This window comes from Aythya fuligula, chromosome 8, assembly GCF_009819795.1.
Source record: "Aythya fuligula isolate bAytFul2 chromosome 8, bAytFul2.pri, whole genome shotgun sequence".
Classification (NCBI taxonomy): Eukaryota; Metazoa; Chordata; class Aves; order Anseriformes; family Anatidae; genus Aythya; species Aythya fuligula.
In genome coordinates this window covers 137735-165007 of record NC_045566.1, presented here as the reverse complement: position 1 = coordinate 165007, position 27273 = coordinate 137735, and the positions used below count along the sequence as shown (strand labels likewise).

At 39.1% G+C, this 27273-nt stretch overlaps 1 protein-coding gene across 1 annotated transcript in view; it reads right to left on the bottom strand.

Annotated features, from left to right (window-relative positions):
- Positions 1-2445: 2445 nt before the first annotated feature.
- SLC44A5 (solute carrier family 44 member 5) overlaps positions 2446-27273 on the bottom strand; it is an 86832-nt gene continuing 62004 nt past the window's right edge. The window contains exons 10-22 of the mRNA XM_032192327.1: positions 25607-25719; positions 25016-25147; positions 23197-23296; positions 18152-18244; positions 17099-17186; positions 15633-15895; positions 12060-12154; positions 11558-11661; positions 10191-10264; positions 8283-8353; positions 6524-6612; positions 5788-5872; positions 2446-3449 (exon numbers count right to left, since the gene is read on the bottom strand). Of these exons, the coding sequence (XP_032048218.1) occupies positions 3337-3449; positions 5788-5872; positions 6524-6612; positions 8283-8353; positions 10191-10264; positions 11558-11661; positions 12060-12154; positions 15633-15895; positions 17099-17186; positions 18152-18244; positions 23197-23296; positions 25016-25147; positions 25607-25719 (1420 nt within the window). The 3' untranslated portion in view covers positions 2446-3336. The remainder of the gene's footprint in view (positions 3450-5787; positions 5873-6523; positions 6613-8282; positions 8354-10190; positions 10265-11557; positions 11662-12059; positions 12155-15632; positions 15896-17098; positions 17187-18151; positions 18245-23196; positions 23297-25015; positions 25148-25606; positions 25720-27273) is intronic.

The window sequence follows — 27273 nt, the reverse complement described above, 5'->3', positions numbered from 1 at the left end:
ATTGCGTGGATATGACAGTGGGTATTTTCTCCTGTCTCTTGGTTTCTACATTCTGCTTGTTCAAGAGCCACAAAAAAAAAATAAAATATTAATGTAAAAGGGTCTTTCTGAAGAGCCATCCTGTCTTTGTAACTCTTTCCCTAGGAGGAGAATCACCTAGTCAATAGCTGGGCAGGACCACAGAAGACCCACCACCACCTGCTGAGGCCCTTGCAAACCACAGGACCACAAGATCCAGGCTGTCAGTTCCTTAAATTTTGCCACTTACTGGACTGTGCACACAGAATAATAACCAGCCTCACTATACAAGGCTGGCCCATGCCTTGTAGAAATTTTATCACTGACTTCCATGGGCTGAGGATCAAAGACTATATAACATACTTTACTGTGTTGTATGTAGCCACGTGTTCCACTTTAAAGTGAAGAATGGAATTCTAAATTTTATACTAAAAAGGTAAATGTCCAAATCCAAAAACATGGCCACCAGTCTACTAGTACCCATGGTGGAAGTCTTCAGACACTGTCCCACAGGATTCGTTAGGAACCATTATTATAACCTCGTCTTAAAACTTTTTTTTTTTCCAAGTAAATACTTGCATTATTTTCTACTTAATTCATTAATAGCATTTTATTTTAAGAAGCCAATTTTACTATTGAATTATTATGATTTATTTACTCAGTTTATTGATTACAAAATTTGCATGGTATTGCTTTGTATTTTCACAGTTCTCTTAACTATATCGTTAAGAAAATGGCTTTTAAATTTTATTCTCATAAATGATGATCATTTACATTCTAAATAATTAATTTTCACAAAATAGTGAGTGGAACAATTTATACACACACATATATTTACTGTATATAAATAATAATGCAATTTAAAACTTTCACTTTTAGAAATTCCTTTAGTAAATGCATAGGTTTGTTACAAAAGTCTTCTAATTAAATAACTGTACACTATTTCTTTTATGTTTTATTCCTAATAAACTCTATGGTTACATTCATATGATAAAAAAGCATACTGTATTCAGAAATACACTTTTTCAGCTGAGATCCCAGTAAGACATTGGAGTCCAGTAGAGAAATATAGATCACTTAATGCAGCCGCTTCAGCTGCAAACTAATTACATGGTAGGTCAAAAATGATAATAATTAGTGCATGGACCATAATCACAGACCAGCAGCTTATCTAATCATGGACTGGTGACACATGCCTCATAAAGTTATTGATGTAATTCTCAGACAAGATTAGAACAATGGGGGGTTGTATATTCATTGCCACACATGTGATGAGAAAGGAATGATAACGTCAGTGAAAACCACTAGTCTATTTTCTGAAGCTATGTTTCTCAGCCGTTTCTGTAAATTTATGGTATCTCAAGTGGGGTTCTCAAAAACTGAAGGTTCCCACAGTCATTAGCTGTGTTTGAAACTATGTCTTTAGTTTACATTATTTAAGTTCAAAAATGAAACACTCATTTCTGCTTCAGGGGAAAGAGATACAGTGGAAGCTGGATAAGAGAATGCATAGAAGCATCCTGTCACTTTTACCTCCATTCACAGGATTTCAAGATCCTATCATGTCCATGACTTCAAGAAGATGGGTGGTAATCATTTGTACATTAATTTAACCTCAAACCTGTTGCATGAAGGACAGTCAGAGCCATAAGTCAGGGAGCAAAATCATTTTGGAATGTGTATTGTTGATAAATTTCCCCAGAAATTTGAATTCAAATAATCTGGAAAAGAATTTGCCTTTCTCTTTATGACACCAAAGGACTCCTTGGGCTGGAAAACTATTTCCAGCAGCTGAATTCCTGTCATAGATTTAGGAGAAGTATGCCACATGACAGTCCTGGTAATTGGACTGTTATGGAATACCTTATTCAGTACTGGGGAAACCATGAAAACTAGGAGCACACCTGAATATAGTCGTTTCCTTGGGTAGTTATGAGATTAAGTTAGAACATTTCCAGCTCAGCTCATGGCAGTAACAAAGTTGAAAAGTATTCAGAGAGAGCGTAAGACTAATTCTATGAACAAAGATGTTACTAACCTCAGTGATAGTTCTACTAAAGGGAGGTTCATAGACCTGAACAGAATGTTAATGTGATTTTTTTGAAAAGATTTTGTTCTAATAACCAATAATCTTCTGGAGCACTGAATCTTTTGGAGCATCTTTTGGTAGCTAATTAATCCTGTATCATGTAAGACTCAAGTTCAATGTCTTATCTTCACATCTTACTGAGTGAGCCACCGAAAGCTTAGAGAAAAGTGTGCAGAAAGAGCACACTTGGCTCTTAGAATCCACATGGTCATTGCAATGCCTACTAAGAAGCCTTTGTCAGCTGGGCAAATGCAATGAAGTTCCTTGTGTACATAACAGAGCTAAGACTTTCCTTCAAGTAAAAAAAAAAAAAAAAAAAAAAAAAAAAAAAAGTCTGAATTTGGTTTTCCTTTCAGTGCAGCTCAATGTCTTCATAATGTAGAACATAATCAGAGTTCGATTAAAGATAGGGGATAGTACAAGCACCTCCCTCTTACACAACAGCTAGAAATGATACATTCACTACCTGGGACCAGATGAAATCCCTTTTCTGTGAACCACAATTCACTTTTTTTTAAGCACTAAAAGACTATTTCTCAATTATATCATCTTTTAAGTACTACTCATAGAAAACTTCACTTAAATCAGTACCAACTGTAGTCTTCTCCAATTTCCTTCAGTGGGACTACATGATACTATCATTTCTTAAAATAGTCATGGATATGACTAAAATATTACTACATATTTCAGTGTAGGGCATCATTAATGCATGTATAATCACAGTTTAAATAGCTGAAAACCAGCATGTACAAAAAAATACAATCATAGCACCATATTTACAAATTTAGTAGCATCTCCTGGTTAACCAGAGAGTCTCAAACTATCTTTTTATGGCTAATTAGGTTACATTGTAGTGCTTTCAAAAAATTGCCTGAATATCTTTTACAAATATACACTTATAAAAAGAAATCTTATCAAAACTGCTGTCATCTAAGGCAGCAACTTGTGTTACAAAAGTTATTAAAACATTATTATAGACTTAGAAAAGCTTCAAATTTACATTTTCCTTTTCATAGGCACTCTATAAACTAAAACGTGGCCTTGTTTCACAAGCTTAAGTGTTTAAATTAGTTAAATATTACCAATGTTGCTGATTTTTTTTTAGATGTAAGCAAAAGGAAAAAAGAATCACCCATTAACCAGAAGCATCATGTACTGTTTTTACTTGTGCCTTTTATACATATTTTGATTAAAATTGATACTGTTTTGATGTTGAGGTTTACTGTATGTTATCCTACTGCCTTCTTAGGGCTCAGTTCCTTCTTCCCTAGAATTCGGTGAAGGCTAGCTGACATGAAGTAGGGTTTTGCTGTAGATCCATCATTTCTTTCCAGGTCTTCACCTGAATTTACACAGCAAAAGCAGCCAAAGCAGCAAACAGCAGTGCAAACAAATGCAAACACACACACAAGAGAGAGAGAGAGAGTTGAAGGGAGACAGCAAAAGAACCAACATTTAAAAAAAATCTCAAGGCAATTTAGTTGTAGCGTTAAATTGCTGAAGGACACCAAAAAATTCTGTTTTCTCAAGCCAGAATTTATTTTACACAAAGCAAAGACACACACATTTAACCATTTTAAAATTACAGCAATATATCCTTTTTATTCTCCATTTCTTTGTTTTGGCATTATAAGTGGAAATTTTCAGGAACACTCATATTTACACACTGGTGGCCAGTTTTCCTAAAGCAGCCTGACATTTTGTCCTAAAGGGAAACTTGGATTTAAGCACTTTTTAAAATTGGACCCTTCTTCATTAAGATGAAATTCGTTTGAAAACCTGATGCCGTGAGTGCACAATATCATATAGGATTTCCTACTGTCCAGTACAAAACGGAAGCATGGGAAGTAAAACAGAATATGAAATTAAAATAATGAGATGGGCACATAACTACTTTTAAGGGACCTTTTTATTTTTTAAAGGACCTTAAAGATCATCTAGTTTCAACCCCTCCCTGCCATGGGCAGGGATGCCACCCACTGGATCAGGTTGCCCAGAGACCCATTCAACCTGACCTTGAACAACTTCAGGGACTAGGCATCCACAGATTCTGTGGGCAACCTGTTTCAGTGCATGGCGGAGCAGATCTCCACACTGCAGCCCATGGAGGAGCTCACGATGGAGCAAATGGATCTGGTCTGAAGGAGGCTGTGGCCCAGCGAGAGCCAACATAGGAGCAGATGATCTCATGGGAGCTGTGTTGGAGCAGTTTGCTCCTGAATGATGGACCCTGTAGTATAGATCCATATTGGAGCAGTTCTTGAAGAGCTGCTGTTTGTAGGAAGCCCATGCAGGATCAGTTTGGGAAGGCTGGCATCCCATGGGAGGGACTCCACATTGGAGCCTGGGAAGAGAGTCACCTTGACAGTTCAGTATATGACAAAGTATTATTTCAGCCTGACCACAATCCCCATTCCCCATTCTCCTGCACCACCTGGGGGGAAGAGGTAGAAGAATGAATAGTGAAGCTGAGCCAGGGAAGAAGGAGAGGGGTGGAGGAAGATGCTTTTATTTCACTTTTAATTCTTACTGCTCTGCTCTGTTATTAAGTGATGATATACTCCATCTTTCACAAGTCAAGTCTGTTTTTGCCTGTGACGGTACTTGGTGAGTGATCTCCCTGTCCTTACCTCAACCCATTAGCTTTTTTCATCATATTTTATTAGTTTCTTTTCATCATATTTTTTCATCATATTTTCCACCCCTGTCTCTGTCCTCCATTGGAGTGGTGCTTAGCTACCTATTGATGTGAAATCAACAATGTGACTGAATTATTTGGCTCTGATTCCTTCAGAAAATGCAGCCATTACTACAACTCTACAGAAGTCAAGACTGAGACTCAGGTGCCATTGTAGCACTCAAACATAATCCATTTGTATCTTTATTCTTAACACCCAAGTATAATTGTCAGTATCCTGCACAGATGGCAATACATGAACACACGTGTCCAGATTTCTCACTTGCCTTGCAATTGATGTAACCACCTTATAGACTAGAAAAAATCATCATGATTCCTTGCTTTGTTTGGTGGGAACACTTCTAAATTTTCAGAGAGGTAAGAAGTGAAATACAGATACTCTACAGTAGGCTATTCTTTCTATTTATAGCGGTAAAGCTGCATATTAGGATGCCAAAAAAATGTTTCTGACTGATCTTGTTCCTGTGATTGACACCCCGGTATCTCCAGAATTTATCCTAACTTTAGTTCCTAGAGAAGCAGAGTTAAGAAGGTGAGTGTTTAAATATGGTTATGATTCAGAGGAATATATGCTACTGTAAGAGGAGAATCAGTGTTATCATGTTTATTTTACCTCAGTGATCGCTGTGGATATGATAAGACTGTTACTATTTCAGTATTCCCTTAGTACGTAATAATTTGTCAGTTGTGAGAACAATCACTGTCACGTAACTTTCACTTGGACCTACCAGAATGACTTTCATCACATAAATTAGTATGTTTATTTCTTTAATCCTCTAAGTCTAGAAAATGGAACGTGTTCTGTAAGAAGTATATCCTCTTCTTATAATTACATCCTAATTTGAGATCAACTGATTTCTTTTAAGATGATTCTGTGATTCTGTGATTTTAGTATTCTCTGACTGGAAAAATTGAACAGTAGTCCCTTTGAGAGTGCCACAGAATGCTTTCAGATATTAGTGAAACAAAACTCAGTACTTACAAAAGCAGAGGAAAAGCGTATCGACACACATTGCATAGACGCTGAAGAACCCGTGTGCAACAAGGTAGGAGCCAATAATGACAGTCTACAAAAAAAAAACAAAGCACAATAAAACCCCAAATGTTAGTTTGTCATCAATATGGCAGTATTAACACAAATTAGAAGCCTAGTCTGCTAAGCAAATTTTGGTAGAATTAATTGCAGCTCCATAATTCTATCAGATGTTACTACTGATGTGAAAAGGTATTACATGTTCAAGACGCTGTATCCTAACATGCAGTAGCCACCAGTTTTTCAGCTGCCAAATTGGAGCCATTTCAACTCCAACAGAAATTATATGCCAAGAACATTCTGAACTCCTTCAAGATATTATTCTAAAGAATGACTCATCCTGGAGTTGTTCCAGAGTCTGTGAGGGCTACAAGGAGAAAGACACACATCACAGACCTTTTTCATTATAATCCCCCCCTGTCATTGGTGCCTCACCACCAGCCTTTGCTATCTGGAAAGTCTGAGCAAAGCAGATGTGAAAACTAATTTCTCTGAAGGTGCAGAGTCATTGCAGTGATACTTCTGCCTGAAGGACCCAGAGGAGTAGAGTATAGCAGTTCACTCCTCACTTCAGTGGGTAGTATGTCACTGAGAGCATGACAGGAGCTGTTACCAGAACATGCCCTGTCTCGTCTGAGCACCTCAGGTTGCCTGCAGTGTTCAGAGGATTAGACAGTTGTCTTACCAACAATGGTACCCAGTAGTAATTTAATGCTGGTGCTTCCTGTGCAAAGATTGGTATTCTCTGTGTGAAGAAAAAGAATGCAAGAACACCTGCAAGAAGCACAAAAGGTTAGTGATTCCTAGGGCTACTCTGATTTTCTAACAACTAAAGAATGGATGAGAAAAAAACAACAGACAGTAGATCCAAGGCTGGTTTTTACAAGAGCTTGTAAACAATTTATTCCTCCATACTATCTCCTGGATCTGTATTCTGAACAGGAGAGAGATAGATGTAAATGAATCAATTACTGTAAAGATATCCATGGGCCCAAAATGACTTTAATCAATTGGTTTATTTCATCGTTCTACTGGATTTAATAAATAATGATGAAAAAGACGATAGAATGGAATAATAACTAAGACCACCAGGTGGATTTTTCTAAAATAAGGAAGAAAGAGAGCAAATTCCCGCTGCTTTAGATTTCATTGCTTGAAGAAATACTTAACTATTTCAGATTAAAAAGAGAAATGACAATGCTATTGATAAACAGAATAATAAATTTAGAAGAGAACAATGCATTTAAAACAGAAACAGACAAAAAGATTTAAATCCACTACATCTTAAAGAGAAAGAAGACATGAATGAATTTCAGTATTTTATGGCTAGCATTTCAGAAAATATGTTTCGAATCAAATTTGCTGCCCCATCTTGAAAGTCACACAACAGTAATGACAAAAAAAAAAAAAAAAAAGATGTGGTCCTGGCATTAATTTTCCATTTCTAGTAAAAATATCATTCATTAGTAATTTTTTAAAGTATACAGAATACAAAATATGTATATTAGTGTAACAATATTTTGAAACTGCTGTCACACTTTAGAAAAGCTGTAATTAAATACTGCCAACTTGAATTTCTGGAAGTGCTTAAATTTTTTAAAAATCTATTTTTTATCATAGCAATTTTCAAAATTTTCAAAACATGTTTTTTGATATTTTGTGGTAACAAAGAAAACTCTATGAAGATGTTAGAAATATTCTATTTCATTCCTATAGCTTGGACATTCTTTTGAATGGACTTTTATACAGCAGAGCTTCAGGCCCATCTCTTGCAGATCTGTACCATCTCCTCTTGTATGTGTGCTGTCTGGTACCAGCTGAATGTCATGTGCAAGTTTGCTCAGTTCTCACGGAGGGAGAACAGATTATGACTGACTTACTGGATGTGAATTTGATTTGATCCAGCTATGATGCTTTGTCTGCAGAAGTCCTTGTGCTACTAACCCATGCAAACACAGTAAAAGCAATTACAGAAATCACAGAATCATAGAATGGTTTGGGTTGGAAGGGACCTTAAAGATCTTCTAGTTCCAACATCCCTGCCATGGGCAGGGACACTAAAACCCTCCCACTAAACAAGATTGCTCAAAGCCCCATTCAGCCTGGCCTTGAACACTTCCACAGAAGGGGTATCCACAACTTCTCTGGGCTACTTGTCCCAGTGCCTCACCACCCTCATAGTAAAGAATTTCCTCCGTATATGTAATCTAATCCTACCCTCTTCATCTAATTGATATTATTATGACCATACAGAGAAAAAAATGGGAAAAAATATATTTGTTTCAGTTCAATCTTGCAAATCTTTGGATATGGGAACAGCTTCCCAAATAGTCAGACCAAGGAGAACCTCCAACTGTTAACTAAGCATATATGAATATGGGAGGCATACTTGTAGGTAGCAGAAAATAAGAACATACAATTTGGAAAAAAAATTATTAGCTTACCTACACCACCAGCAACGAGAATTTTCCCCAGGAATAAAAGAAAGTCTGTGACTTTGTCCAGAACTGCGACTCTGTTTAGCAAAAGACAAATGATATATAACCATCACAAACCGGACATTTGTATTCTTTTTCCTTACAACTATGGGTAATTGACAAAATGTGGCCAAGAAGCTGTTTACTGCTGATTTAACAGACTGATAGGATAACAATGCAGAAGAGCAACACTGATATGGACTTTGTTATAACCTAATGCTGTGAGGCAAAAAAAAACACTGAGCCTTTTGTTGAATTAGGCCTTAATGCAGCAACACTGCCACAGTACTTGGAAACTGTTCATTGCTCTTGATGATATAAAAAATAAAAATAAAAATAAAAATAAAAATAAAAATAAAAATGTATCTTTATTTCAATCTTTCTTTTGGGTCACAGATAAACCAGCCCAGAAGAGGCAAAGTACACACCATAACAAAAAGCAATTTTTGTGTAGATTGCTGGTATGTCCTCTTTTCACTTGGTCCCATCTGGCCACATTTCATCACTCCAGATCATGCCAAATCTACAGAACTATCTTAAGATATTGTACAACACTGAAGGTAGGAGGCTGCAAAGCAGAGGGACAGTCACAGATGAATGAATGGAGGTAGACAGAAAAATTGACAGTAAATCTGCAGCCTTCACTGAAAGCAACAGCAGGGAGTTTCTGCCTGAAATCCTGCCAGCCTGTCTTACCAGAAACTTTAGGTAAATAATGGAATGGAAAATGAGCTTTGCATACTCAGTCTCATGACTACACTGAATGCTATGCAGATTGCAGTATACAGTACTGACTACCGTGAAAAATAAACATTGTAACTATTAAAAAGAACAAATCATAATTAGCCTGTCAGAGTTCAACAATAGAAGCAAAATACACAAGATAAAAAAATTTCTATTCAAAACCGTAAAATTATATCCCTATATTTTAGTTGTTGCTTTTACTGATTAGAGCAGAAGCACAAGGGACAGTGAAGCAGTGGTTCTGAGAGGAAACAAATGCAGCTTCTCTTTCCTATTGCACAAGCACTACACAATGTGGCCAGCACTGTTCTGATATGTACTCAATTCTCACATCTCCAATCTTTTCCTCCTTTTTCTTAAGCATTGTTTCCATTTTGCTGTCTTTCAGCATCCCCTTCCATTCCTCTCCTCCTCCCAGTTCTTCACTAAATAAACTACCTAACCTGTTTTACTGTGACTCTTGCTTAGATTGTCTGCTATGACATCAATATGGCCTGCTCCCAAGTTCTTCTCCCATTCTTTTTTGATCCCACTGTATTACAGGAACAGCCAAGAACAATGAAGAAAAGTACTGGTGAGAACAGGGAGTCTGGCAGCAGTCTTGGTAGTGGGGAAACAGACCTGGGGAGTTCCCAGCATCAGGGAAGATCTGGTTATGTTAAATACACTGTTTTTGAGTCCCTCTTCTTTCTTGCCACATTTTAACACCCCAGGCTTTCTGGAGCAATCTATAGACTTTGATCTTTCAGTTTTCCTTTTTGAGAGAAAGCAAGTGGACAAACACTCAAGAAACACAAACAACACATTATGAGTATTGCATTGCTGTATACCCATAGATCTCCTCTCAGCGACTCCATTAGTTCCTTGGAGACACTATTACAATCTATTGGGTGCTTAGGATTTTAAACAAGCAATCAAAACAAAACTGCTGTATTAGATCAACTTTGTAAAGGTTACTGTGCCAGAGAGCTTGCTCTTACACACTGGCTTTTAGAAGTGATGGTCGTGTCATGGGACAGAACCAGCTTACATTAATAATTGGAGTAGGGTTGGGAGAGGAAGTAGGCTGTGTCTTCAGCATGCAATACAGAGAATCCTGACATTTCCAAGGACTGAGAGATGGCCCCTTACCTCACCACATTTCGCATGAGCAGAAAGAATGCCTCCTTTGCTGAGGTGCAGAAGTTTTTACCATATATGGCAATCTGCAAAACAATAGTAGTTGTTAAGTGTTTTAAATAATCAGAATACCTCTTTGTATTTAAGAATCATGTTACATGTAATGCATACTTCTTTTTAATCTGTGGCCATGGAACACTCAGATGAACATAAAGGAACAATCCCCCAATGACCTGCTATCTATCGATGCTTCCCATCAAGCTGCAACAGAATATCATCCATCTTTTCCCTCCAAATCACCTGTTTGTGAGCATGCTACCCCTTGTGATCTTGCAGGCAGCAGATTCAGTACTTAGTTTTCCAAGCAGAGTAAAAATGCTACTTGCTGAGTGATTCTTTTCACTTAGCTAGTTACCCATGTAAGATTTATAGCCAGCGGAAAGGAACAGGTGCTTGTAGAGCAAAAGTGAGTTGACCCATTTAGATATTGACTTAAACCTGACTCTGTTCTTGAGAATAAATCAGCAACACCAGTATCAAAGTCAGTAGATTTACATCAGCATAAAGCACAGCAGCTAAAGCTATACAGGAACAAAAACATTTTTTCTTTCTGGAATAGTGTCCACAAGGGTAAGATATTCTAGAAAACTTCTTCTGGTTCTAGTACAGTCAGTTTGCCAACTGTAAAAAAGATACTCAAAAAGAATACTTCTTCTTCAAGACAGCATTAATTTGAAATATCTTTTATTAGAACAGTGGTTTATAATAGATTCATTACAGCCACTTCCTTTGAGATAACATCTGTGACTGTCATTTTCAATCACTTAAATTGTTTCAGGTCAGAACATCCTAGGGTTAAATCTGTGTATGTCTATTTAGGTGAAAATCTGGAATTTGTCTTCAGGAAGCTGAAATAACAAGGGTTATTTCAGAGTAACATCACTGCTGCTGCTAGTAGAATTTGTGCTTTTGACTTCCAGGAGCAAATACAGATACCACGTGCCTTCTGACTTCCTTATTCAAATCCTGCCACCACAAAGAAGTGTCCAACATGCAATAAAAAACAAGATAACATTCTTGTTGAAATCAGGATTTCACCCACTGATTCAGAGAGGATGTTAACCAGTTATGCCATCCTTTTCCACTTACTTTGTGAGGTATGGAGTATGGAAAAAGACAGTCAAGAAAAGGCTGAGCTTAGAAGAAGGAAAAAAAATCTTACTTTTTCATGGTAGTACCACATGCATTTCCTGAAAACGCCTATAAATGCCATTATTTATTCAGCATATTCTAGTACTGCTGGCTGTTGAACAACTAGAAGTAACTAGGTTATTCTGCCATCCCAGACAGGGGAGACCACATGCAAAGACAACACATACCATGATGTAGGCATTTCTGTTTATAAATTTTAAGAATTTTTCCAAACACCAGAAACAGCATTTGAGGCAGCAGAGTAGGAATCTAGTGAAGGAGTTCTGTGTACCTGAAAAAAGGAGAGAGTACATCATAGAATTCACAAACAGCCTTCAGAACAAAGAAATCTATTCAGAAGAAATTCTTACATTATGGCAAAACCAGAAATATTTCTTTTCTTCTATGTTCTAATATTTTCTTTCTTCTACGGACTCTCTTTCCTAACCTGTTTAGCTCACTAGCTTTCAGTTAGGTCATATTCATGTCCTGAATGAATTCTGCATTAAACTCCCAATTTACTCAATTTGAGTAAATCAGCATACATTCATTGATTTTGAATTGAACTAAAATGGCTAGTGCTAATGTGGAATTTATCTCTTTTAATTGCTCAGATAACATCTTGGTAAAGTCATGAAATCATTTACAAAAGGAGTTCTTAATAAGCTAGAGCAGATTCGTAAATCTCACCTTTCAGTTTGTGATCCAAGTATTCCAGTATTACTCTAATAAGCTGGACAATTGCAAGAATTAAGGCTCCAAATGCCAGTGAACCTGTATGGTATCTGAAACAAATTAAATGCTATTTAATGGCTTGTATTCACGTGTCGTGGCTTAACCCGGCTGGCAGCTAAACACCACGCAGCCGTTCGCTCACCCTCCCCCCTCCCTCTCTGGGACGGGGGAGAGAAATGGAAAGTGAAGCCCGTGAGTTAAGATAAAGACAGTTTAATAAGACAGGAAAATAATAATAACAATAATAATAATATTAATACAATGATGATAATAGTACTACTAATAATAATATGTACAAACAAGTGATGCACAATGCAATTGCTCACCACCCGCTGACCGATGCCCAGCCTAACCCTGAGCAGTCCAGCCCCCTCCCCCGGCTAGCCACCCCTATATATTGTTTAGCATGACGACAGATGGTATGGAATACCCCTTTGGCTAGTTCGGGTCACCTGTCCTGGGTCTGTCCCCTCCCAGCTCTTACTGCACCCCCAGCCTGCCTGTTGGCAGGACAGAGCAAGAAGCTGAGATGTCCTTGGTTTAGTATAAGCACTGCTCTGCAACAATTAAAACATCGGGGTGTTATCAGCACTCTTCTCATCCTAAGCCAAAACACAGCATTCCACCAGCTACTAGGAAGAAAATTAATTCTGTTCTAACTGAAACCAGGACATCACGGCAGTTGCCTCTAGTTATACTTTATGTCTTAATCACAATGACATTGCTAAACGTTCCCTACCATCACAAGCTATCAGCTAAAAAGGTAAGTACAAAGCCTGTGCTAAGCTGTAATCACAAAATCACGGAATTGTAGGGATTGGAAGGGACCTCCAGAGATCATCGGGTCCAACTCCTCTGCCAAAGTAGTAATGGCTCCTTTATCTCAGGTTGCTTAGAGCGTGTGGTGCAACTTAGATCACTACAATTTGTTCACTTTTACTCAATCCCTTTGAGCAGTTTTGGAAAATAAATTATTCTAGAATAAAGTCAATCCTAGACTGGACAGAGTATCCATGGCAGATAACTATAGGAGCCTAATTATAAGGTAGATTGTGAATCAATTATCTCATAATGTCAAGATAGGCTTTACGTATCAAAAGATTATTATGACTATGTAAATCTTATACCTATGTTTTAAAAGTGTTTATTCCTTAATTGCTATTAGTAAACTAGGCACTTCATGAATCAGGCCATCCTTCTTTAGGTTGACAGGAAGCACCAAATGTTTCATAATCATAGAATCATTAAGGTTGGAAAAGACCTTCAAGATCGTCTGGTCCAACCATCACCCTACTACCAATGTCACCCACTAAACCATTTCCCTAAGCACCATGTCCGACCTTCAAGATCATCTGGTCCAACCATCACCCTACTACCAATGTCACCCACTAAACCATTTCCCTAAGCACCATGTCCAACCTTTCCTTGAACACCCCCCCAGGGACAGTGACTCCACCACCTCCCTGGGCAATGCATTCCAACTACTCTTGCCCGACTACTCTTTCTGAGGAGAAATGTCTCCTAATTTCCAACCTAAACCTCCCTTAGTGCACCTTGAGGCCATTCCCTCCAGTCCTATCACTAGTTACCTGCGAGAAGAGGCTGATCCCCAGCTCCCCACAACTTTTTTTCAGGGAATTGTAGAAAGCAATAATGTCACCCCTGAGCCTCTTCTTCTCCAAACTAAACAACTCCAGTTCCCTCAGCTACTCCTCATAAGACTTGTGTCCCAGGCCCTTCACCAGCTTCATAGCCCTTATCTGGACACATTCCAGGGTCTTGATGTCCTTCTTGTAGTGAGGGGCCCAAAACTGAACACAGTACTTGAGATGTGGTCTCACCAGGGCAGAGTACAGGGGGATGATCCTCCCTGGTCCTGCTGGCCTCTAATGACCATTAGGTTAGGGCATGGAGAGGGGGGAGCACAGCAAAAATAGTGGAGTGTGCAGCCTGAATAATGCACTGCCTTGCTCCTCCCATGCCAATCACAGGAGATGGACTGTCCCATGAAAGGCTCATCTCCACAAGCACAGGGGCACAATGTCAGGTGGGGGAACCCAAACGATGCACTCAAAAGACGGCCTGTCCCAGAAGAGACATCAGCCCCATGGCCGAGATGTGAAAACCATCAAGATGAATCAATGGAATTGAATTCTTTGAGCACTTTTTGGACTGGGCAGTGTTAATGACTAGGGATATTGGACAAATTATGGGATACAGGGGAAGAGAATTAGAAGATTTTGGGATAGCACAAGACTTACTATGGGATATTTTGGGGAGGAATCAAAGGCAGGTTAAGAGGGGAATCATTGTAGTTTGAGGAGGAATAAATGCGGGAAAAAATGAGGAATAAGGGGATAAAATGTTGCATGTAAACAGCTACACATTAGTACACCTTCTGTGGCCATGCACTGCACCTGATCAGCACAGTCTGACCCACCTTATTAAATCGCATTTCTGTTTTCATGGGTGAGGGACTCTTTTCTGTGTGGATGTGTGTGGGGATGGATTTTTAAGTGCAAGCAGCTTGACACAGACCACACATCAGAGGGCCAGTGGAGCTGTGATGCCAGCACCTGAAGCAAGTAATAGTATGTGAGTGTGATTGCTAGTGGATATTAAGGTTGATTAGCAAGTGAGTAGCTTAAGTAGCTTGGGAGCTAAGTATGTTTGTGTCTCTCTAAAGGTGAGACCACAGGAGGAGTTGGCTGCCAGAGGTACCTGAGGGTCCTGGTCAACTGCTGGAGAGACCATTGGGTCTGCATGTTAACTGAGACCTGTTTGTGTGTCTGTCTCTAAGAGAAAGTCACCTGGAGAGGCTGACTACAGGAGGAACCAGGAGTCCCAGACAACTTCCAGAGAGACCATAATGTCTGGGGGTTACAGAGAGGGGTGTGTGTGTTTCTGTGTCTGTGTATCTTTGTGTCTGTCCATGAAGGATGGAGTCTGTAACAGCAACTGGAGTGGGGCCATGGGCCTCAGGGTCACATAGACAGCTGCCAGCAACTTGGGAATTAGGGGATCCAGGAGCCAGCTACTGGATAGCTCAAGTGTCTGAGCCAGGCTACTGGTGGTATATGCACCTTATATTATATATATATATATACAATTGGATAGAAGTCCATTAGTGGGAATTACATATACTAACAGACCATCATCCTCAACAGTCAGGAGTCCTGATCAGAAGGGAACAGGATGAAGTTACTGGGGCTAGTGCTGCTTGTGCAAGTGCTCTGTGTGCAAGTCTGCTGATTTGCATGGTCAGCTGTGTATATATTTGTTGTATACATGTGTCTGGGTGTCTGCACCTACTGGGAATACCTGCTCTGTCTTGTAACTGGTTGAACTGAGGGACATCAAGCTGCAGCTGCCTTGCCTCTACTGGGCTAATGGATTTGGTATTCCCCTAGAAATTACATTTTCCTGACTAAACATTTTCATTTGATATTCTCCATTTGGCTTACCAAATTGTAAAAACAGCACTTGTTGAACACATAACAAGGATTACATCCAGCTTCATGGTCTTACCTTATTGCCCGTCCAAAGGAAGAGAAGAGTGGCCACAGTGGAATATCAGCTGGTTTTCGAGAGGCCCAGTAATAAGAGGCAAAGGCACCAGCAAGGGTACACTGACCCAGTGCAATTGCAAAGTTTACCAGCCAGAGAAAAACAAAGGCATTAGCTAACTGAAAGATGAAGATGTACTTATGGTACAGACTTTCTCCTCCATAAAATGCAAAAGTACACTGAGCACCTGGACATAATTTGGTAACGTTGGTTGTGTTAAAAGTCTGTATGGAAAGAAAAACAGAAACCAGAATGATAAGCAACAAATTCCATGTAGAAAGTCTCTGAAATTTAGTGACTTAATAAAAATCACATAATTCTGTTTGATGTTTCATTAGCTTATTCAACACTGCACTCCAACAGTATGCAACCTGTTTACATATTTAGGGGGTTATATTAATGTCTTATTCAGGTGCTTAACTTTAAACTAAGGAGTTAGCAAACAGACCTGTTCACCACGTCTGAAACCAACAAAAATGGAACATGAATTTCAGAAATCTACTTTTAAGACAAATATAGAATCATAGAATATAGCAGCATAGAATCACAGAATGGCTTGGGTTGGAAAGGATCTTAAAGATCATCTAACGCCAGCCTCCCCTGCCATAGGCAGGTATGCCACCCACTATATCGGGTTGGCCAAGGTCTCATCCAACCTGGCATTGAACACCTCCAAGGATGGGGCATCCACAACTTCTCTTGGCAACCTGTGCCAGTGCCTCACTACCCTTACAGTGAAGAATTTCCTCCAAATGTCTAATCTGTATCTATTCTCTTTTAGTTTAAGACCATTCCCCCTTGTCCTATCATTATCTACCCAAGTAAAGAGTTCTTCTCCACCCTCTTCCTAAGACCCCTTTAAGTACTGAATGGTCACAAAAAGGTGTGCCTGGACTTTTCACTTCTCCATGCTGAACACACCCAGCTCTCTCAGTCTTTCTACATAGAAGAGGTGTTCCAGCCCTAGGATCATCTTTGTGGCCCTAATATGCTTCAGTTTCATTAAGGAAAACCTGTTCAGCTTAAAAAATATATATACTATTCATTTGAAAATCTGCATCTCGGTAAATTACCACATTTGAATTAAAATGAACAAAGGACAATGAAATAGAAGCCTCGCAAATTTGAGAACACCTATCAAAAAAATCTGTTTTTCTGTGTCTCCCTCCCTCACCCTGTAAACTATTAATACCTACCTGTCTCACGAGACAGTTTAGAAGAAAAAATAGTTTATATCTGTAAATTGCTTTGAACAAAGAAGTGTTAACCTGAAGAACTATTTGCAGATTTAACATGAGGAAACATTATTTAAAATAAGCATGTTTTCTACTAGCATTGCATCTAATAGGAATTAAGAAATGCAATTAGTATAACATTTATTATAAATAATAAATAAATAAATAAAAGTAAATATTAGTTACACTTACCTCTGGGTCACAAGTCAGGTTTGCATACTTGCACAGTGTTTGATTAGCCATTACTTTATACACAGGTTCTCCTGATGTAGCTAAAAAACTTAATTAAATGTTTTAAGGAGGAATCACACAACTGTAGGCTTTGAGCAACTTAAGACTCTGAAGTGGGGAACCACTAGCTCTAAAGAATATGTGCAGATAACAGAAAAATTGCTTTTGCTGTGCAGATATGTACATGAAGGGCTGACAGGTATGATGTAATATTCTCATTACTCAGAGAACTAAGGCAAACTCCAATCCTGAACTATGATAATTCCTGGCCAGAATGGGCAAGGAGAATAACCTTGAAGGTTGTGTTAATCTCTCTTGCACACCTACTTATGGTAAGGCAGATTATACAGTGTGTCTTTGATGGTTCATACTTTTGTGGAAGTAGACACAGAGCAGAAGAATAAATTAACATTGTCCTGAACAGCAAAATCTGGCATTCTTAGCACGTGAAAGAAGAAAAAAAATGTTATAAAAAAGCAATTTTCTCCCTCTCTGATTTCTTGCTAAACCCTTGCTGTTCCAGGAGCAAACAGTTATTGCTGTTCTGCAGTTTAGAGAGGACTAAATGCATTATATATTCTCATTCCTTTCCTATACTTTTCTGAACAAAAAACACCAGCAGCCTCCCCAGCTAAGAGACCATTAACATTGGGCCTATAGAGCACGCAGCACATTAATGGCCATATTTCCTCTTTGCTGAGGGCTTTTTTTCACCTTTTTTTCACCTGTAGTACACTACATACACCTTATGTAGTGTACTAAGGCCTTGCATGATCCTCTATGCCTTGGCAAGAATTTTAGTCCAGTTCTTTTTAATGAAATTAAGTCTACTGTCTGATTTGTACATCAGTCCCAAATGTGCAGTGAGGAACAATCCTGCATCAGTGGAGCAAGTGCTAAGTGACCAAATAGCCCTATTGACATGGGTTTGGTTAAGGTGATATCACAGAGAATGATTTTTTTCTTGCAGAGCAGAAGACTGTTCTCCAGAGATGTATACAGACAGAAGGATACACAGCTGTCACAGCCCAGTAGGAAATGCAAATTGCAATGAGTATGAAGGTGACAATTGGGTAGAACAATGTAGACATTATATAGCCAATAGCCCTATGAAAGAAAGAAAACGTCACGTAAGCTATAACAAGATAAGCAAAAAAAAGCTTTTTATCAGCTTCTAACATCATCCTTTTTACTTTGAACTACTTGTTGATAATGGTAGCATAATCTAGTGCTGGGATCTCAAAACACTGCAGGTACTGCCTTCATATATCTTCGCTTCAATATTTCTACCACTCTATTGGCAGCAGTACAGATGACTTCACTTATTTGCCATGTTTGAGCCTGTCTTCTACTTTCTCCTTCTCCATTACTGCTTCACAGATCCTGCTCTTTCCTGGTCATAAACCCATTTCAATCACATCTGCTTGCTGACTGCTGCAGACATTATCCTTTATTTCCATGTCCCACTCTGATCAGATCCTATGCTCTCCCTTCAGCCCCTACATAGCCTGAAATTACCCCTTACTGTTTTGTATTTTGGGATATTGTTCCCATTGTTCCTTTCCTGTCTTAAGTATTATTTAGTTTGGGTAAAAGCACTGAACTTCTCTTCAGAATTCCAGGACATTCCGACACCTTCCCATGACTGTGACTTTCCTCATGCTGAGTTTACATGGTAAGGGCTTGGTAGCAGGAGGGCTGCAGGCATGGCCTCTGTGAGAAGAGTCCAGAAGCTGCCCGATGTTATGCACCAAAAGGGACCTGCCGCTGACCAGAGTTGAGCCAATAAGCAACGTTGATTGCAACTCTGTGAGAGCATATTTAAGAAAGGAAAAAACTGCTGAGCAATTGCAGCTGGGAAAGGACTGCAGGACTGAGCAACAGCCCTGCAGACACCAAGGTCAGTGAAGAAGGAGAGGAAGGAAGTGCTCAGGCACCTGAGCAGAAGTTCCCCTGTGGCCTGTGGAGAGGTCCTTGGTGGAGCAAGCTGTTCACCTGCAGCCCATGGGTCCCACATGGAGCAGATCTCCACGCAGCAGTCCATGGAGGAGCCCATGGCGGAGCAGGTGGATGTGGCCTCAAGAAGGCTGCAGCCCATGGAGAGCCCCTGCAGGAGCAGGCTCTGGGCTGGAGCTGCAGCCTGTGCAGAGGAGCCCATGCATGAGCCCATACTCTGACAGGAGCTGCCACCCATGTTGAAACAGTTAGTTCTTGATGGATGAACCCTGTGGTACAGACCCATATTGGCGCAGTTCTTGAAGAGCTGCTATCTGTGAAAAGCCACACAGGATCAGTTTGGGAAGGATGGCATCCCATGGGAGGGACCCTATGCTGGAGCTGGGGCAGAGAGTGACTGTGAAGGAGTGGCAGAGATGAAACATTAGGGATTGACTGTAGTCCCTGTTCCCCTGTGTTGTTCAGGGGAAAGAGGTAGAAGAGGGTGGATGGAGGGGAAGGTGTTTTTAGTTTGCTTTTAGTTTCTTACTGTTCTAGTCCAGTAGTGATAGGCAAAAAATTATATTAATCTCCCTATGCTGAATCTTTTTCCTGTGAAAATAATTGGTGAGTGATCTCCCTGTCCTTATCTCAACCCTTGAGCCCTTCCCATCACATTTTCTCCCCTTTTTTCTCTGAGGAGAGGGAGTGAGGAAGTGGATGTGGTGGAGTTCAGCTGCTCAGCAGGGTAAAAACACCATTCTTGTATGTGCCATAAATGAGTGGTGCTGGTATTTGGCTGTTGGAAATCAGAAAGAATAATAAGCCTTGCAGTGTTTACAGCTTAAGGAACCCCTTTGTACATCGTCTGATGTTTTAGAGGGCAACAGTCTACTAGTACTTTTTGTGGCTAGAATGTAAATAGTGAGCAGGAACTTAAGCATACTAATTGCTACTCCACCAGGGACTGTTCCTCTGGGTACCATGGTGTCTCACAGGCTAATACCTTTAGCTTGTTATCTCACTGGATGTGATGGTGGAGTGCATGTTTTTTGTTCACTGAAGCTTACAGGTTGGTTACCTTTACACTCACGTACCTCTTCCCACTTGTCTAAGTTTTCTTTCCAGTGACCCCATAAGCTTATCACAAGCTTTTTCATCTCTTACTATTGCTCACGGTTTTTCCTCTTATAACTTGTGGTACTTCTGATGTCATTTGCTTTATAAGAAGCAGTTTCCAAAATACAAAAGGAGACAAACTTATTCAGCTTCTGCTGCTAAACTAGTAAGTAAATGTAGGGGGTGAGTGAATGTGGGGAATACAAGGGAACATGCAATCAAGATGTTAAGATCCTGAACATGTCAAATTCCATCCTAGTCTATGCATGTAAAAGTACATTAAGAGTCACAAAGGAGGACATAGCTTTTATGCTTTCTGAGAAATAATCACAACATATTAGCAGTGTTCAGCTTTTAATAGGCCTGTTTGTTGCTACTAAAACCACAGGCTGTTACTCCAGCAAACTGACTGTTAATTGTTTCTAACTTTGGATTTCAAGTCAATTATTTGTATTATAATTGCAACATTTTTAAAAGAATAGTTAAACAGTATTGAGAAACATAACTTGATTTCCAGTCATTAGCAACTTATTTTTCATCTTCCTGAATACAGAGCATGGTCTCTTAGGCTTACAGTAATTAAATAGTGTTTCTTAGAATCACAGAATATCCTGAGTTGAAGAGACCCACAAAGATCATTGAGTCCAACTCCTGGCTCCATACAGGAACACCCAAATATCAGACCCTGTGTCTGAGAGCATTGTCCAAACACTTCTTGAACTTCACCAGGCTCGCTGCCATGACCAAGGGGTCCCTGGGGAGCCTGTTCCAGTGCCTAACTGCCCTCTCAGTGAAGAATCTTTTCCTAACACCTACCCTGACCCTCCCCTGTCCAAGCTCCACGCTGTTCCCTCAGGTCCTGTCGCCGTCCCCAGAGAGCAGAGCTCGGTGCCCGTTTTTCCACTCCCCTCATGAGGGAACAGCAGGTCACAACGAGGCCTCTGCTCAGCCTGCTCTGCTCTGGGATGAACACACCAGGGGCCTCAGCTGCTCCTCACACCTTGCCCACTAGACCCTTCACCATCTTTGTAGCCCTCCTTGGGATGTTCTCTCATAACATCTTATGTCCTTCTTAAATTGTGGTGCACAAAACTGTATACAGTATTCAAGGTGAGGGCTGCACCAATGCTGAGTAGAGCAGGACAAGCACTCCCCTTAACCAGCTAGCTCAACTGTGCATAATGCAGCCCAGGATACACTCGACTCTTTTGGCTGCCAGTGTGCACTGCTGACTCATATTCAACTTGACATCAACGAGAACCCCCACATCCCTTTCCCTGGGGCTGTTATCCAACCTCTTGTCCCCCAGTCTGTACATACAGCCAGGGTTGCCCCCTCTCAGGTGCAGAATCCCGCACTTGCTCTTGTTAAACTTCATACTGATGGTGATTGTTCAGCCCTCTAATTAGTCAAGATCCCTCTGTAAGGCCTGTTTCACCTCATCTGTATTCACGAGTATAAAAATATCATCTTCAAGTGACCATTCTATGCTGCTGAAAAACTATAGAATGTTACTACTTCTCAGCAGGAAGTTTATAAAATTTCTGAAATCCTCCTACCTGTCAAGACTACAAACCAAAAATGTTGCAGGGTATTGAAAGTGTTCCCAGGTTTTAATGAACAAGAATTAAAGTACATAGTTTAGTGCTGTCCAGTTTAACTGCTATGCCCTAATTGCATAGTAGCATAAGAAATCAATATCTGACTGCATACAGAAATTCCGTATTTGTTAATCCTGTCATAAAAATCCCAGATCCTGATTCCTGAAGACCACAGTGCCAAGGGAGGTGGCAGAAAATTGTAAGCAAGTGCACATAGGTAAACTCAGAGTTAAGTCAATGTACTCTAACAACAGAGCTCTACTGCTAAGGAAGATGCTTTCAGTAGTTGCCAATCAGACCTTTGCCTATTTGAAATGAAATTCAAGGGCCTGATCTTTCAAGTCCTTTTTCCCTTTGTTACAAACCTAGTTTTAAAAATAACTAAGCATATCCCCAGGGAAGTGGTCACAGTGCCAAGCCTGATGGAGTTCAAAAAGAGTTTGGACAATGCTCTCAGACACACGATCTGAACTGATTTATTTATTTATGTGTGTATTTATTTATTTAGGGAGGTCCTCTGGGGACCCAGGAATTGGACTTGATGATCCTTGAGGGTCCCTCCTCAATTCTATGATTGGCACTGTATAACATAGGAACTACTGCAAAGTCTGTAATGATTTCAGGAAAAATAAAATGAAGAGGTCTCCTAAGCCTTCAGGTTAAAAAAACAAAAAAACAAAAAACAACAACAACAACAAAAAAAAAACAACAACAACAACAACAACAAAAAACATGCTCTGATTTCCTATTTGCTCAGAGCTGAAAAGAAGTATCTTGGACTGAGCTGTTTTGCAATGTCTGGTAATGGAAGCCTCCTTTTCTCTCTGCAGATTTATGCATGTCTGCACTGTGTGAAGCCAGGAGCTGGACTCAGTGATCCTTGTGGGTCCCTTCTAACTCAGGATATTCTGTGGTTCTCTGGTTCTATGGATTGGAGACAGAAGAAGACAGTCTTTTCTAAATAAAAATCACTGAAAAAAAAAAAAAAAAAAAGCACCAAAACTCCACCACCTGTATGTCATTTTGGAGACAGTCCAGTTACAGAGCGAAGTTGGCAGCAATAGGTCCCCAGGCTCCTCCTATTATAATGTACTGCATTTAACATTTCAGCTGATACACCTGTTTGCACTCAGGATACATGGTACCACTAGCTGTATATGTGCTCTTAAGGCATGAAACTGAGAGCTAAGAAATGTCTTATTGCAAAACAGAAAACTCTTACAAATACAACCTCTTTAAGAGAGAACCAGCATTCCACATACTGCCTAATGTTCTCAACATACCCAGTGTTGTGCTTTTACTCTCAGCTTTCTGCTCTTTGTAGTGCAAGATGAAACTCAGGAAGAATATACCCTAGAGATCGTTTAATAAAGTTAAAAGTATTTTAAGATCAGACAAACATACCTACTACCTTCCTTCAACAGTGCAATAGCAATCCGAATCCTATTCCTTAGGAAGATCAGCATCAGTATTATTATGACCTCAACAACACAAAGTATTATCACTGTAAATAAAAAAAAAATAATAATTTATCAAGAATTGTAAATTGCTTTTTTTCCTGCCTTGCATTTTACACTATTGCTCATGAACTCCACTAGATGCTCTGCTACAGCAGTTCTCCCTCTCATTCACTGCAGCTGCAAATCTTCAATTCTATTTCACAATTTTGTAAGTGCCAGTGTAGGGCAATTCTACATGCAGGGAATTAGAATGTATAAGACCCTGACATCAGCATTTGTAATTTTAGATGAAAAATGGAAGATAGCATTCTCAGGCAAAGATAATCATGCACTGAAATATGACCGTACCATTTGCCCTTAAATACAGCTTACCCATAACAAACCATATTTTTCATAAACAAGCATTTTCCATGTTAATACTTAACTGCAGCTAATTTGTAGTGTCTAAATACAGTAAATAAAATAAAAAGGAGATGATGAGTTAACTCTCATGAAGAGTGTGTTTCTCTCATGCATTTTTTTTTTTTTATCTCCCTGAAAAATTTTATATCTCCCAGACAGAGATATACACAGATACTCTTAAAACATGATTACAAATATTATCAGCATTCCTGGCCATCAGAACTGTAGGTGGCAAGTAACCACTGTGATGCTCAGAGCCACAGATTTTGTTCTGAACAAAGTTTTTGTAACATGCACTTTAGCACCTATTTTGATGAAGTTCCTCATGAAGGAAAACATAATGAGTTTTCTTTAAAGTTGGTCTCATTTCATTTCAGTTAAGTTAGTGTGATTTCTTCCCTTGTGAAAAAATGAAACATGATGAGTTCTAGACTAGGACTGAGAGGACTTATATTTTCATCAAGGATATTTAACTGGTTTGCTGGGTGATTTTGGACAAATCATTTGGACAGTTCCTGAGTACCTCAGTTTATATGTCTGAAAGTGACACTGACCTCTAGATAAACTACACATTGGCTGCTAAGAATCAGGAAGCAGAAGAGACTGGAGACTTACAAGGAAAAACATAATACAGTCAAAAGGCCCTCTAGAGATAGAATACTAAAAAGATTTGCCTCAACAGTACATAGGAAAATGTCTCGCAAGCTCAATGATCCAACAAAAACACAAAGCAAAGAAAGGAGATTTAAGCAATATACTGTTCTATTAATTCAGATAACAGTTTTTGTCTAGGCTATGTCCCATTCACCATCCCAGTTATACTGTTCATGTGCCTTCTAATAGAGTAGTAACTGCAGTGCAATTAATATTTGCCACATATTTGTTCTCTCTTCTGCCCCTCCTTTCCTGGGGAGGAATGTGCACGCTTTCTTCTTCCAGTAGAATTTTATTTTAAAAACAGATGTGTATGACCCTGTAAGAGAAGGCAATGAAGCACTCTTGAAAATAAAGATGATGAAATTTGTGAAGGGTCGTTCCACAGTCTAAGTGCAGCCTCCAAAAAAAAGCAGTGATCTGATCATAAGGAGTTCCACAAAGATGTGCATAGTTATTAATCTAATTTCTGTGTCTCTCCCAGAATCATTATTCACTGCCATCACCAGTGTGATTGCAGTATTTCCCTTTCCAAATACACTACTATCCTTTCTAAAACCAGGTATTTTGCACAATACAAAAAAAAGAATTCTTACCTGTCTGAATGACATGTTTGAAGGAGTTTTAACAAGGCAAACACTGCAAAAAGACAGTGATTGATTCTCCTGAATATCCATTAATTGATACAGGTTTTAAAGGGCACTTACTAAATGCTAGCCATGTTTGCCTCAATTGTAGGTACACTCTGAAGTCTGTCTGGAATCCGATATCGTAAACAGTGAGGTCAGATCCAGGTATGCCTTTGAGATGATCATACTCCCAGTAACAATGCCAGATGCCTTTTAAGAAGCAATTAACACAAAAAGTGTGCTTCTGAAGAGCGCAAAGACAAGTTTTTAAATATATATATATTTAATATTTAAAATTAATTTTAAAAATATTTTTACAAGCCAAGTATTATGTCCTCAACATGTCAGTAAACAAAAATCAAAAATGCATTACCAAGAAATTAGTCAATTATAAAATCACATGTACAAAAAGAAATATCAGTGCAAATGCATATACATTAAGCATACCGTAGGTAAATAATTCAGGTTACTATATCTGGTGCTAAGTGTCAGCACAGCTGAATTCTTACTACGTTTCACTGTCATTTAAGCATTTCTCACTAAACTGTGTCCAAAACTGAGCATTATTTATCTCAGTTGTACCATTTAATTGATATAATTACTGATTTTCCTTGTTCAGATTTAAGCAATAAGGAAAAATAGCCTCAGAAACTAGAAGATTATACCTACCATAACCTATAATTCCAATCACACCAAAGATGAAAATCCAGAAGAGAACCCCAGCTGTGAACCTCAACAGCACAAGGAAGAGCAGACTCACAATCATTGCAATGAACAACCCACTGGAGAGATAGGAGACAGAAACATGGGGGGAAAAAGTGTGAGAATCTTCCCTTTCTTCCATGCCTGTTACTCCAAGTGAAGGTCACTTTGTGTCACATGAGAATGATTTTTAAAACTGTATTTCAAAATCTTTGTTATGAAATAGATCCTCTTGGATATCATCTGCTATTAGAAACCAGTAGCTTAGATATGATGATCTCACAGGGCACAGCCAAAAATGTTTGTATACACTAGGTTCTCAGCTCAGCTGAATGGGACTAGCACCAAAAATGACTTTTTAGTCATTTACACCAGCTGAACAACTCACTGCCTTTTTCAGGACATGGTGTAGTCTACAGCATAGAAAGTTGAAGTAGAGGACTACCTGTGTGGGAGGACGTTACTGTTTTTTGTCTTCCATTAAAAATCCCTACTTGGAAAGGAACACTTTTAATAAAGTGACATTCTAGGAGCTTTCCTAAACAAAGATAATTAAGGTTAGGAAGAAAAACAGTGACTATTTACCCATCACAACAGGGAATGATCAGGATATTGTGATGCATAAAAAGAAACTTGTAAGAGCTGACTTATATGATCTATTAATGGAACCCCTATGAAACATAACTACAGACTGTTTTCTTTTTCTCAAGTCTGCACTAGGGAAATATTTATTCTCATTACACTCCCAGAAGGCAAGTCAAAAAGGAAAAAACAACTGTAAAAAGTCTTTTTACTTTTAGGTGAGGCATTCTAAAGCAATGTGAATAGTAATTCCCCTTCAACAAAAATCCAGCTTAGATGATTCAGAGAACATTTAATTTTTCAGAATTTTTGTAGGTGTTGTATCAGAATTTTGTATTGAGTACATACTCATAAAAATTTAAAATCTCTTGCCTGTGTTTGATAACTTCCCTTCTGAATGTTCCCAGTATTATTAGCCAGTTACCAAAGACAGGATGTGGGACAGCCTGATCATAGAGTCAAAAACGCTGAGATGTTTGGGGCCAACTAAGCCAGATGGGCAGAGGGACAAGAAATCACCTTATATTTTAAGTCTTTGTAAGCTAGCGTTACATCCTTGCCCCTAAAGTCTCCCTCGTGTGAAATGGCTTGTGGCGAATGGCTTGTTTAAAACTCAGAACATGTTCCTCAAAACAAGTTGTAGTTTTGGAGCTTATGGTTCTATTCTTGAAAGCAGTAGGCTACCTGTGCAAGTACTGACAGTACCCTGCTTAAATCTCTTTAGATATACATGAGTCCTAGTAACACCAAAACTGAGAGCATGGTAACAACTGTCCTCAACAGACAGTTTGCCTTAAACTGAAGCTTGAAGTAGTAGAAGTAGCTCACCACTACTTCTGTTTCAGTGCTGTATTTTTATTGATTGGTGATTAGTGAATATTAATTGCAAGACAAAGTTAATTTTATTCCATACTTCTTGTTCTTGACATTGCTTTGCCCACTTAATTGGGGCTAGCAGATTTATAATAGATTTAACTATACATTGAATTGGCAGTATGAATTTAGAAATTGTGTTTTATATAAATACCAATGGCACTTAGACACTTCAAATT